Source organism: Oncorhynchus masou, chromosome 14, assembly GCF_036934945.1.
Source record: "Oncorhynchus masou masou isolate Uvic2021 chromosome 14, UVic_Omas_1.1, whole genome shotgun sequence".
In the NCBI taxonomy this organism is placed as follows: Eukaryota; Metazoa; Chordata; class Actinopteri; order Salmoniformes; family Salmonidae; genus Oncorhynchus; species Oncorhynchus masou.
The window spans coordinates 35,435,001-35,449,105 of NC_088225.1; the positions used below are offsets into that span (position 1 = coordinate 35,435,001).

Sequence of the window (14,105 nt, forward strand, 5' to 3'; positions counted from 1 at the left end):
CTAAGAATAAGTCTTAATTCAAGTTAAGTCAAAGACCACCATCATTACTGACTTGGTCATATTAAATATCAGCTGTAGTTCTACAGAAGCAGAAATCAGGGACACCAACGTTTACTGTGTGTGTCTGTGTGTGTGTGTGTGTTGTGTGTGTTTGTGTGTGTGTGTGTGTGTGTGTGTGTGTGTGTGTGTGTGTGTGTGTGTGTGTGTGTGTGTGTGTGTGTGTGTGTGTGTGTGTGTGTGTGAAACATCCACATTAAATGAATTAGTGAAAAGTGAGTTAACATTCTAATGTGAATGATGATGATTTCTAATATTGTGTCTGGTTTCATCCATCAGATGTCTGTGATCTCACACTGGACCCAAACACAGTAAACAGACACCTCTCTCTGTCTGAGGAGAACAGAAAGGTGACATGTAGGACAGAGGAGCAGCCGTATCCTGATCACCCAGAGAGATTTGAGGTCTGTGGACAGGTGCTGTGTAGAGAGGGTCTGACTGGGCGCTGTTACTGGGAGGTAGAGTGGAGTGGGAGAGAGGCTGCTATAGGAGTGACATATAAAGGAATCAACAGGAGAGGAAGGGTTAATGACTACTAGTAGGGGGTGATGACTGTTGGCTTGGAGCCAATGACAAGTCCTGGAGTCTGTTCTGCTCTGACAACAGTTACACTGCCTATCACAATTATAATCCCACTACCATAGTCGTCCCCCCCTCCAGCCCCCACAGAGTAGGAGTGTATCTGGACTGGCCCGCCGGCACTCTGTCCTTCTATAGAGCCTCCTCTGACACACTGACCCACCTGATCACATTCACCTTCACATTCACTGAGCCCCTCTATCCAGGGATTGGGGTTTATTATGACTCCTCAGTGTCCCTGTGTAAAAACTTTTTTTTTAAATAATGAAATAATAACACAAACACACTGGACACACACACACACACTGGACACACACACACACACTGGACACACACACACACACACTGGACACACACACACACACACTGGACACACACACACACACTGGACACACACACACACACACTGGACACACACACACACACACTGGACACACACACACACACTGGACACACACACACACACTGGACACACACACACACACTGGACACACACACACACACTGGACACACACACACACACACTGGACACACACACTGGACACACTGGACACACACACACACACTGGACACACACACACACTGGACACACACACACACTGGACACACACACACTGGACACACTTATGGATACAAGTATCCTGTGTTCTATTCTCTCCTTCTCTCCTCACAGGTGAAAATCATCATTCCCCAATCAGTCAACAATCATCAATCAGAAGACACACCTCCTCCTATTTCCTGACCTATCACAGTTCCTTCCCCATGGTTTAAAAACCCTGTCAGTTGTTTGTTCTAGAGCTCAGCTCAGCTCAGCTCAATCTCTCTGTAAATGCCATGTCTGTAGGTCTCTGTGTTTCACTCTCTGTGTATTAACCTCTCTTTTGTTTGAGCACCTCATAGCACTTTGTCCTCACCTGTGAGTATTGTTTTGGTTATGGTGTTTGTTTGATTGCTGGTGGAAAAGGGGAAACCAAGACAAGTCGCCCATGGGCATACACTACCCGTAGGTGAACTTTGTTAAATACACTAGTTAGAACTGGGCGGACCACCCACTGTATTTTGGTTAGTTAGCTGTTGTTAAAGTAGGCTAATCTAGTTTAGGGGTGTTTTTGAATACTTATTGTTTCTTTCCTTGGGTCCAGCTCAACCCCTTTTCCTGCTCCCCCCATTACCGTGTGTTTTACAATAAACCTTGAGTTTGACGGTAGATTTCAGTAGTCGTGGTTATTTAGTTCTCACTTTTACTTTGTCACAATTATAATTTGCATGAGTTATGTTACGGGTCTCATTACCCCCTAGACTGTCGGGCCAAAAGGGATTCGTAACACACACTGTACACACACACACACACACACCCTGGACTCAGACACACACACACTGACATACACACACACCCAAAACAACATGCAGTCTTTCCACAAGACTCCCATGAAGTTATAGTGTGAGGTTATGAGGTGATGTTAAAGTAACATTCTCAGAACATACTGCACTTGTTTTATACTGTTTTAGATGGATCCTCTGTTTAAACATTTAAACTCTTACATAAACACTGTTAAGGAAACTGTAATAGTCTATGGTTGTGGACACGCGAGTGAGACCAATACCATCATCGCCACTGTTGTGGTCGGAGCTAAACTCAACCATTTCGATGTAATTACCTCCTGAATTACCATCTGAGGGACATGTGAACATGTTATTGACATTCCTGCCATTGAAACAGTAATTGCCGTCATCTTTGGCCCGTTGCTGGGCCAGGTGAGGTGTTACTGTTTCCATCCCAATCCTGGAAGCCAACAAAGCTATGACATGGACCAAAGTAGCACCTTCACTGGGTTTACAATCTAACACAAAGCCGCCTGTCTTGTGGTGACACGTACTGAGCTGTAAACCACCTACAAAGATAGAATAGCATTCTTCTAAACTCTATGCTCGAGGTGAGGTTTCTCAGTGTGTTGTCAACAACTGTGACTACCTTAGACTGGCCTCTCCTGGGCAACGAAGTGCACCACATAGTCAAAACCATCTGTTTCTTCAAGACAAAACAGCACCAATGAAACCTGTAGGACCCAAGTGACACTTTGAACAATCTCGGTAAGGGGTCATCAGGTCCGATCAGCTTCTCCGTTCTGGGTAGAAGACGGGTTCCCACCACAACGTGATCTCAGAACCCAGGTACATGAGGGATGCAGACATATCTGTAGGCCACCTCTTCTGGCATTGCTTCGTTTACCCAGTACCTGAAGGACATGGTGTCATTCACTGTGATGAGATGGTTGAACGCTGCGTGGGAAGAGAACACTGTCAGTCCAGCTACATTATCAGGGCTCGTCATAGTAGTATAACATAGACAGAGAGAGATATCGATAAATGGTCATATACATACCTCTTGTCAGGGTGTCAACTCCAGAGGATTGCTCCTCATTCATAATCAGCTGCACATTGACATTAACCTCCTTGTCAGTCTTGAACATATCATATATGTTGAGTTCCAGATCCCAGTCTCCTACATTCTCCAGAGCAGGGCAGTGGTTTACAGCTCAGTACGTGTCACCACAAGACAGGCGGCTGACAGTGTTGCACATGGACGTTGACCTCCTTTGTCAGTCTTGAACATATCATCTATGTTGAGTTCCAGATCCCAGTCTCCTACATTCTCCAGAGCAGGGCAATTTGCAAGGGTGTTGGCTGTGGTGCTTACAGCAGCCCTTGTAGACAATATATTGTGTAGACGACAACCACTTTGTTCGCTGTAGCACAGTGTGCACAATACACAGCCGCCAGCACATTGCATGGGCCTGTTCAGATGAACCAAGTAGATGTTACAGATGAACGCTCTGTTAACCTGTTGGAACTCTAGGGGCGCAATTTCATTTTTGGATGAAAAACGTTCCCGTTTTAAACAAGATATTTTGTCACAAAAAGATGCTCGACTATGCATATAATTGCTACTGTTCGAAAGAAAACACTCTGACGTGTCCAGAAATACAAATATCTTCTCTGTGCGTGCCCTTTAACGTGAGCTTCAGGCAAAACCAAGATGAGATGGCATCCAGGAAATGACAAGGATTTTTGAGGCTCTGTTTGTCATGATCTCCTTATATGGCTGTGAACGCAAGAGGAATGAGTCTGCCCTTTCTGTCGTTTCCCCAAGGTGTCTGCAGCATTGTGACGTATTTGTAGGCAGATCATTGGAAGATTGACCATAAGAGACCACATTTACCACGTGTCCGCCCGGTGTCCTGCGCCGAAATTGGTGCGCAAAAGTCACCTGCCAGTATTTTTCCAAACAATACAGAGAGTAAAGCAAGCTTCCACGAACTGCATGTCAATGAAGAGATATGTGAAAAAACACCTTGAGGACTGATTCCAAACAACGTTTGCCATGTTTCGGTCGATATTATGTAGTTAATCCGGAAAAAGTTTTACGTTGTAGGTGACTGCATTTTCGGTAGCCAGGCGCAATGTAGAAAACGGAACGATTTCTCCTACACACAGACGCTTTCAGGAAACACTGCGCATTTGGTGTGTAACTGAGAGTCTCCTCATTGAAAACATCAGAAGCTCTTCAAAGGTAAATGATTTTATTTATTTGGTTATCTGGTTTTTGTGAAAATGTTGCGTGCTACATGTTATTCAAAATAAATTGCTAGCTTTGCATACTCTTACACAAATTAGTCAATTTCTATGGTTCAAAAGCATATTTTGAAAATCTGAGATGACAGTGTTGTTAAGAAAAGGCTAAGCTTGAGAGCAGATGCATTATTTTCATTTTATTTGCGATTTTCAGAAATCGTTAACGTTACATTATGCTAATGAGCTTCAGGCTATAACTGTATACAGGGTTTTTTCATAGCCAAACGTGAACAAAACGGAGCGATTTGTCCTACACAAATAATATTTTTTTGAAAAACTGCACATTTGCTATGTAACTGAGAGTCTACTCATTGAAAACATCCGAAGCTCTTCAAAGTTAATGATTTTATTTATTTGGTTATCTGGCTTTTGTGAAAATGTTGCGTGCTACATGCTACACAAAATGCTATGCTAGCTTTGCATACTCTTACACAAATTAGTCAATTTCTATGGTTCAAAAGCATATTTTGAAAATCTGAGATGACAGTGTTGTTAAGAAAAGGCTAAGCTTGAGAGCAAACGCATTATTTTAATTTTATTTGCGATTTTCAGAAATCGTTAACGTTGCGTTATGCTAATGAGCCTGAGGCTTTAGTCACGATCCCGGATCCGGGATGGGGAGTTTCAAGAAGTTAAACTTCTTTTTACACGTGGCGCATATAGTCAACTGTTTCACCACAGGGATTCTCATCCCAATGGACGACACGGTAGCCCCGTCCCTGTCCAGGTTCTATCTGCTGGGACCAGGCACGGGTTCTTCATAGGGGACAGCTGCTTCGGATGGTGGTGCTGTGGGGAACAATGTCCTTTGCGACTGTAAAGATGTCACTGGCTTGAGTTTGCACACGTTGAACCCGTGTATATCAACAGTCTGCTGTGGAGTTTCAGGCACTTGAGATGCTGGTTGTTCGGGATGTCCGTGTCTCTCTTGTTTTCTGTCCTTCGCAGGGCTGCAGTATCCATTCCGGAGGTGTACGGCGTTTCACCTTCGCTGTAGTAGGAGCAGGACAAACGTTTCACCTTCGCTGTAGTGGGCGCAGGACAAACGTTTCACCTTCACTGTAGTTAGGAGCAGGACAAACGTTTCACCTTCGCTGTAGTAGGAGCAGGACAAATGTTTCACCTTCGCTGTAGTAGGAGCAGGACAAACGTTTCACCTTCGCTGTAGTAGGAGCAGGACAAACGTTTCACCTTCGCTGTAGTAGGAGCAGGACAAACGTTTCACCTTTGCTGTAGTAGGAGCAGGACAAACGTTTCACCTTTGCTGTAGTAGGAGCAGGACAAACGTTTCACCTTCGCCGTAGTAGGAGCAGGACAAACGTTTCACCTTCGCTGTAGTTAGGAGCAGGACAAACGTTTCACCTTTGCTGTAGTAGGAGCAGGACAAACGTTTCACCTTCGCTGTAGTAGGAGCACGACAAACGTTTCACCTTCGCTGTAGTAGGAGCAGGACAAACGTTTCACCTTCGCTGTAGTAGGAGCAGGACAAACGTTTCACCTTCGCTGTAGTGGGCGCAGGACAAACGTTTCACCTTCACTGTAGTTAGGAGCAGGACAAACGTTTCACCTTCGCTGTAGTAGGAGCAGGACAAATGTTTCACCTTCGCTGTAGTAGGAGCAGGACAAACGTTTCACCTTCGCTGTAGTAGGAGCAGGACAAACGTTTCACCTTCGCTGTAGTAGGAGCAGGACAAACGTTTCACCTTTGCTGTAGTAGGAGCAGGACAAACGTTTCACCTTTGCTGTAGTAGGAGCAGGACAAACGTTTCACCTTCGCCGTAGTAGGAGCAGGACAAACGTTTCACCTTCGCTGTAGTTAGGAGCAGGACAAACGTTTCACCTTTGCTGTAGTAGGAGCAGGACAAACGTTTCACCTTCGCTGTAGTAGGAGCACGACAAACGTTTCACCTTCGCTGTAGTAGGAGCAGGACAAACGTTTTGTGCCCGTTTGTTGTACGGAGTTGGCGGTCCATTGTAAACCTTGGTCTTCGGTGACAGTCCTATGTCATGACTGACTTGTTGTAAGCTGTTTTTGTCAGACCTACATCTTAAGTCAAAGGGTTGGTGGTGTCTAGGGTACACAGGTACGTTGTGTGGAACCAGGAGGTCGTGTTGATATGTGTTGCGGTCCTCTGTGTTATACAGCCTGTCATTAGAGGCTCTTCCATGCCACCTTCTCTGCTGTATGCTGCAAGGGAGAGGGTGTAGATTCCCCAAACTGTGTATATTCCTCAACTCTTAGGCCCATATCGTGATGCTGATACCATTCGCCTCTGTTATTGTATGTTGAATATACGCCATGTGACATTCTATCTTTTGTTTCTAATTCTTGTTGTTTTGTAAAGTACTTCACACTAGCACTGGACCATCTTCATGGTTCAGCTGCAAATATACACTGAATGTTCCACTGTCTGTGTAACTAATCTTATATACAATGGAGAGAACAATTATTTGATACACTGCCGATGTTGCAGGTTTTCCTACTTACAAAGCATGTAGAGGTCTGTCACACACACCCCTCCAGCTCAATCTAGCCATCTCTGGTTACTGTCAGCAGCTAGTTAATGAGAAGGGAACTAAAATCAATATACACCTTGGGAGGAATTCCTGATTACCTAGCCCTCCTGTCTGTCTGTCTGTCTGTCTGTCTGTCTGTCTGTCTGTCTGTCTGTCTGAATTCCTGATTACCTAGCCCTCCTGTCTGTCTGTCTGTCTGTCTGTCTGTCTGTCTGTCTGAATTCCTGATTACCTAGCCCTCCTGTCTGTCTGTCTGTCTGTCTGTCTGTCTGTCTGAATTCCTGATTACCTAGCCCTCCTGTCTGTCTGTCTGTCTGTCTGTCTGTCTGTCTGTCTGTCTGTCTGTCTGTCTGTCTGAATTCCTGATTACCTAGCCCTCCTGTCTGTCTGTCTGTCTGTCTGTCTGTCTGTCTGAATTCCTGATTACCTAGCCCTCCTGTCTGTCTGTCTGTCTGTCTGTCTGTCTGTCTGTCTGTCTGTCTGAATTCCTGATTACCTAGCCCTCCTGTCTGTCTGTCTGTCTGTCTGTCTGTCTGTCTGAATTCCTGATTACCTAGCCCTCCTGTCTGTCTGTCTGTCTGTCTGTCTGTCTGTCTGAATTCCTGATTACCTAGCCCTCCTGTCTGTCTGTCTGTCTGTCTGTCTGTCTGTCTGTCTGTCTGTCTGTCTGAATTCCTGATTACCTAGCCCTCCTGTCTGTCTGTCTGTCTGTCTGTCTGAATTCCTGATTACCTAGCCCTCCTGTCTGTCTGTCTGTCTGTCTGTCTGTCTGTCTGAATTCCTGATTACCTAGCCCTCCTGTCTGTCTGTCTGTCTGTCTGTCTGTCTGTCTGTCTGTCTGTCTGTCTGTCTGTCTGTCTGTCTGAATTCCTGATTACCTAGCCCTCCTGTCTGTCTGTCTGTCTGTCTGTCTGAATTCCTGATTACCTAGCCCTCCTGTCTGTCTGTCTGTCTGTCTGTCTGAATTCCTGATTACCTAGCCCTCCTGTCTGTCTGTCTGTCTGTCTGTCTGAATTCCTGATTACCTAGCCCTCCTGTCTGTCTGTCTGTCTGTCTGTCTGTCTGAATTCCTGATTACCTAGCCCTCCTGTCTGTCTGTCTGTCTGTCTGTCTGAATTCCTGATTACCTAGCCCTCCTGTCTGTCTGTCTGTCTGTCTGAATTCCTGATTACCTAGCCCTCCTGTCTGTCTGTCTGTCTGTCTGTCTGTCTGTCTGTCTGAATTCCTGATTACCTAGCCCTCCTGTCTGTCTGTCTGTCTGTCTGAATTCCTGATTACCTAGCCCTCCTGTCTGTCTGTCTGTCTGTCTGTCTGAATTCCTGATTACCTAGCCCTCCTGTCTGTCTGTCTGTCTGTCTGTCTGTCTGTCTGTCTGTCTGAATTCCTGATTACCTAGCCCTCCTGTCTGTCTGTCTGTCTGTCTGTCTGTCTGTCTGTCTGTCTGTCTGTCTGAATTCCTGATTACCTAGCCCTCCTGTCTGTCTGTCTGTCTGTCTGTCTGTCTGTCTGTCTGTCTGTCTGAATTCCTGATTACCTAGCCCTCCTGTCTGTCTGTCTGTCTGTCTGTCTGAATTCCTGATTACCTAGCCCTCCTGTCTGTCTGTCTGTCTGTCTGTCTGTCTGTCTGTCTGAATTCCTGATTACCTAGCCCTCCTGTCTGTCTGTCTGTCTGTCTGTCTGTCTGTCTGTCTGTCTGTCTGTCTGTCTGTCTGAATTCCTGATTACCTAGCCCTCCTGTCTGTCTGTCTGTCTGTCTGTCTGAATTCCTGATTACCTAGCCCTCCTGTCTGTCTGTCTGTCTGTCTGTCTGAATTCCTGATTACCTAGCCCTCCTGTCTGTCTGTCTGTCTGTCTGTCTGAATTCCTGATTACCTAGCCCTCCTGTCTGTCTGTCTGTCTGTCTGTCTGTCTGTCTGAATTCCTGATTACCTAGCCCTCCTGTCTGTCTGTCTGTCTGTCTGTCTGAATTCCTGATTACCTAGCCCTCCTGTCTGTCTGTCTGTCTGTCTGAATTCCTGATTACCTAGCCCTCCTGTCTGTCTGTCTGTCTGTCTGTCTGTCTGAATTCCTGATTACCTAGCCCTCCTGTCTGTCTGTCTGTCTGTCTGAATTCCTGATTACCTAGCCCTCCTGTCTGTCTGTCTGTCTGTCTGTCTGTCTGAATTCCTGATTACCTAGCCCTCCTGTCTGTCTGTCTGTCTGTCTGTCTGTCTGTCTGTCTGAATTCCTGATTACCTAGCCCTCCTGTCTGTCTGTCTGTCTGTCTGTCTGTCTGTCTGTCTGTCTGTCTGTCTGTCTGAATTCCTGATTACCTAGCCCTCCTGTCTGTCTGTCTGTCTGTCTGTCTGTCTGTCTGTCTGTCTGAATTCCTGATTACCTAGCCCTCCTGTCTGTCTGTCTGTCTGTCTGAATTCCTGATTACCTAGCCCTCCTGTCTGTCTGTCTGTCTGTCTGTCTGTCTGTCTGTCTGTCTGAATTCCTGATTACCTAGCCCTCCTGTCTGTCTGTCTGTCTGTCTGTCTGTCTGTCTGTCTGTCTGTCTGTCTGTCTGTCTGTCTGAATTCCTGATTACCTAGCCCTCCTGTCTGTCTGTCTGTCTGTCTGAATTCCTGATTACCTAGCCCTCCTGTCTGTCTGTCTGTCTGTCTGTCTGAATTCCTGATTACCTAGCCCTCCTGTCTGTCTGTCTGTCTGTCTGTCTGTCTGTCTGTCTGTCTGTCTGAATTCCTGATTACCTAGCCCTCCTGTCTGTCTGTCTGTCTGTCTGTCTGTCTGAATTCCTGATTACCTAGCCCTCCTGTCTGTCTGTCTGTCTGTCTGTCTGAATTCCTGATTACCTAGCCCTCCTGTCTGTCTGTCTGTCTGTCTGTCTGTCTGTCTGTCTGTCTGTCTGAATTCCTGATTACCTAGCCCTCCTGTCTGTCTGTCTGTCTGTCTGTCTGTCTGTCTGTCTGTCTGAATTCCTGATTACCTAGCCCTCCTGTCTGTCTGTCTGTCTGTCTGTCTGTCTGTCTGAATTCCTGATTACCTAGCCCTCCTGTCTGTCTGTCTGTCTGTCTGTCTGTCTGTCTGAATTCCTGATTACCTAGCCCTCCTGTCTGTCTGTCTGTCTGTCTGTCTGTCTGTCTGTCTGTCTGTCTGTCTGTCTGTCTGAATTCCTGATTACCTAGCCCTCCTGTCTGTCTGTCTGTCTGTCTGTCTGAATTCCTGATTACCTAGCCCTCCTGTCTGTCTGTCTGTCTGTATGTCTGAATTCCTGATTACCTAGCCCTCCTGTCTGTCTGTCTGTCTGTCTGTCTGTCTGTCTGTCTGTCTGTCTGTCTGTCTGAATTCCTGATTACCTAGCCCTCCTGTCTGTCTGTCTGTCTGTCTGTATGTCTGAATTCCTGATTACCTAGCCCTCCTGTCTGTCTGTCTGTCTGTCTGTCTGAATTCCTGATTACCTAGCCCTCCTGTCTGTCTGTCTGTCTGTCTGTCTGTCTGTCTGTCTGTCTGTCTGTCTGTCTGTCTGTCTGTGTGAATTCCTGATTACCTAGCCCTCCTGTCTGTCTGTCTGTCTGTCTGTCTGTCTGTCTGTCTGTCTGAATTCCTGATTACCTAGCCCTCCTGTCTGTCTGTCTGTCTGTCTGTCTGTCTGTCTGTCTGTCTGTCTGAATTCCTGATTACCTAGCCCTCCTGTCTGTCTGTCTGTCTGTCTGTCTGTCTGTCTGTCTGTCTGTCTGAATTCCTGATTACCTAGCCCTCCTGTCTGTCTGTCTGTCTGTCTGTCTGTCTGTCTGTCTGTCTGAATTCCTGATTACCTAGCCCTCCTGTCTGTCTGTCTGTCTGTCTGTCTGTCTGTCTGTCTGTCTGTCTGTCTGAATTCCTGATTACCTAGCCCTCCTGTCTGTCTGTCTGTCTGTCTGTCTGTCTGTCTGTCTGAATTCCTGATTACCTAGCCCTCCTGTCTGTCTGTCTGTCTGTCTGTCTGAATTCCTGATTACCTAGCCCTCCTGTCTGTCTGTCTGTCTGTCTGTCTGTCTGTCTGTCTGTCTGAATTCCTGATTACCTAGCCCTCCTGTCTGTCTGTCTGTCTGTCTGTCTGTCTGTCTGTCTGAATTCCTGATTACCTAGCCCTCCTGTCTGTCTGTCTGTCTGTCTGTCTGTCTGTCTGTCTGAATTCCTGATTACCTAGCCCTCCTGTCTGTCTGTCTGTCTGTCTGTCTGTCTGTCTGTCTGAATTCCTGATTACCTAGCCCTCCTGTCTGTCTGTCTGTCTGTCTGTCTGTCTGAATGTCTGTCTGTCTGTCTGTCTGAATTCCTGATTACCTAGCCCTCCTGTCTGTCTGTCTGTCTGTCTGTCTGAATTCCTGATTACCTAGCCCTCCTGTCTGTCTGTCTGTCTGTCTGTCTGTCTGTCTGTCTGTCTGTCTGAATTCCTGATTACCTAGCCCTCCTGTCTGTCTGTCTGTCTGTCTGTCTGAATTCCTGATTACCTAGCCCTCCTGTCTGTCTGTCTGTCTGTCTGTCTGAATTCCTGATTACCTAGCCCTCCTGTCTGTCTGTCTGTCTGTCTGTCTGTCTGTCTGAATTCCTGATTACCTAGCCCTCCTGTCTGTCTGTCTGTCTGTCTGTCTGTCTGTCTGTCTGTCTGTCTGTCTGAATTCCTGATTACCTAGCCCTCCTGTCTGTCTGTCTGTCTGTCTGTCTGTCTGTCTGTCTGAATTCCTGATTACCTAGCCCTCCTGTCTGTCTGTCTGTCTGTCTGTCTGAATTCCTGATTACCTAGCCCTCCTGTCTGTCTGTCTGTCTGTCTGTCTGTCTGTCTGTCTGTCTGTCTGAATTCCTGATTACCTAGCCCTCCTGTCTGTCTGTCTGTCTGTCTGTCTGAATTCCTGATTACCTAGCCCTCCTGTCTGTCTGTCTGTCTGTCTGTCTGTCTGTCTGTCTGTCTGTCTGAATTCCTGATTACCTAGCCCTCCTGTCTGTCTGTCTGTCTGTCTGTCTGTCTGTCTGTCTGTCTGTCTGTCTGAATTCCTGATTACCTAGCCCTCCTGTCTGTCTGTCTGTCTGTCTGTCTGTCTGTCTGTCTGTCTGTCTGAATTCCTGATTACCTAGCCCTCCTGTCTGTCTGTCTGTCTGTCTGTCTGAATTCCTGATTACCTAGCCCTCCTGTCTGTCTGTCTGTCTGTCTGAATGTCTGTCTGTCTGTCTGTCTGAATTCCTGATTACCTAGCCCTCCTGTCTGTCTGTCTGTCTGTCTGAATGTCTGTCTGTCTGTCTGTCTGAATTCCTGATTACCTAGCCCTCCTGTCTGTCTGTCTGTCTGTCTGTCTGAATTCCTGATTACCTAGCCCTCCTGTCTGTCTGTCTGTCTGTCTGTCTGTCTGTCTGTCTGTCTGTCTGTCTGAATTCCTGATTACCTAGCCCTCCTGTCTGTCTGTCTGTCTGTCTGTCTGTCTGAATTCCTGATTACCTAGCCCTCCTGTCTGTCTGTCTGTCTGTCTGTCTGTCTGAATTCCTGATTACCTAGCCCTCCTGTCTGTCTGTCTGTCTGTCTGTCTGTCTGTCTGTCTGAATTCCTGATTACCTAGCCCTCCTGTCTGTCTGTCTGTCTGTCTGTCTGTCTGTCTGTCTGAATTCCTGATTACCTAGCCCTCCTGTCTGTCTGTCTTTCTGTCTGTCTGTCTGTCTGAATTCCTGATTACCTAGCCCTCCTGTCTGTCTGTCTGTCTGTCTGAATTCCTGATTACCTAGCCCTCCTGTCTGTCTGTCTGTCTGTCTGTCTGTCTGTCTGTCTGTCTGAATTCCTGATTACCTAGCCCTCCTGTCTGTCTGTCTGTCTGTCTGTCTGTCTGTCTGTCTGTCTGTCTGAATTCCTGATTACCTAGCCCTCCTGTCTGTCTGTCTGTCTGTCTGTCTGAATTCCTGATTACCTAGCCCTCCTGTCTGTCTGTCTGTCTGTCTGTCTGTCTGAATTCCTGATTACCTAGCCCTCCTGTCTGTCTGTCTGTCTGTCTGTCTGTCTGAATTCCTGATTACCTAGCCCTCCTGTCTGTCTGTCTGTCTGAATTCCTGATTACCTAGCCCTCCTGTCTGTCTGTCTGTCTGTCTGTCTGTCTGTCTGTCTGAATTCCTGATTACCTAGCCCTCCTGTCTGTCTGTCTGTCTGTCTGTCTGTCTGTCTGTCTGTCTGTCTGTCTGTGTGAATTCCTGATTACCTAGCCCTCCTGTCTGTCTGTCTGTCTGTCTGTCTGTGTGAATTCCTGATTACCTAGCCCTCCTGTCTGTCTGTCTGTCTGTCTGTCTGTCTGTCTGTCTGTCTGTGTGAATTCCTGATTACCTAGCCCTCCTGTCTGTCTGTCTGTCTGTCTGTCTGTCTGTCTGTCTGTCTGTCTGTCTGTGTGAATTCCTGATTACCTAGCCCTCCTGTCTGTCTGTCTGTCTGTCTGTCTGTCTGTCTGTCTGTCTGTCTGTGTGAATTCCTGATTACCTAGCCCTCCTGTCTGTCTGTTTGTCATTGTGTGTGTGTGTGTGTGTGTCCTTTATCTTCCTCAGTGGGGAAAGAGAGAAATGAAGAAGTACATTTAAAGACGAACGTCATCCTGAATAATTTCTGCTGACTAATCTCAGCCCACCAGCCCATCAGGGCTCAAAGGCCCCCAATTACCAAACATAAACATAAAGCAACTTCTACACATCCTCTGTCTCCACTCCCTCTCTCCCCTCCCTCTCTCTTTCCCTCTGTTCTGACTCTCTCCCCTCCCCCTCTCTCTCTTTCCCTCTGTTCTGACTCTCTACCCTCCCTCTCTCTCTCCCTCTGTTCTGACTCTCTCCCCTCCCCCTCTCTTTCCCTCTGTTCTGACTCTCTCCCCTCCCCCTCTCTTTCCCTCTGTTCTGACTCTCTCCCCTCCCCCTCTCTCTCTTTCCCTCTGTTCTGACTCTCTCCCCTCCCCCTCTCTTTCCCTCTGTTCTGACTCTCTCCCCCTCCCCCCTCTCTCTTTCCCTCTGTTCTGACTCTCTCCCCTCCCCCTCTCTTTCCCTCTGTTCTGACTCTCTCCCCTCCCCCTCTCTCTCTTTCCCTCTGTTCTGACTCTCTCCCCCCCCCCTCTCTTTCCCTCTGTTCTGACTCTCTCCCCTCCCCCTCTCTCTCTTTCCCTCTGTTCTGACTCTCTCCCCTCCCTCCCCCTCTCTTTCCCTCTGTTCTGACTCTCTCCCCTCCCCCTCTCTCTCTTTCCCTCTGTTCTGACTCTTTGTCCTCCCAGTATAGAATACACAGACTGGACAACAGGACCATGATCCTAAGCCTGGACTTGAACCCGATCGAACATCTCTGGAGA

General features: G+C 47.2%; 1 protein-coding gene across 1 annotated transcript in view; it reads left to right on the top strand.

Annotated features, from left to right (window-relative positions):
* Window positions 1-1,843, top strand: part of LOC135553887 (NLR family CARD domain-containing protein 3-like) — a 30,764-nt gene extending 28,921 nt beyond the window's left edge. The window contains 2 exon segments of the mRNA XM_064985813.1: window positions 337-590; window positions 593-1,843. Coding sequence (XP_064841885.1) covers window positions 337-590; window positions 593-901 — 563 coding nt within the window. The 3' untranslated portion in view covers window positions 902-1,843.
* Window positions 1,844-14,105: the final 12,262 nt, after the last annotated feature.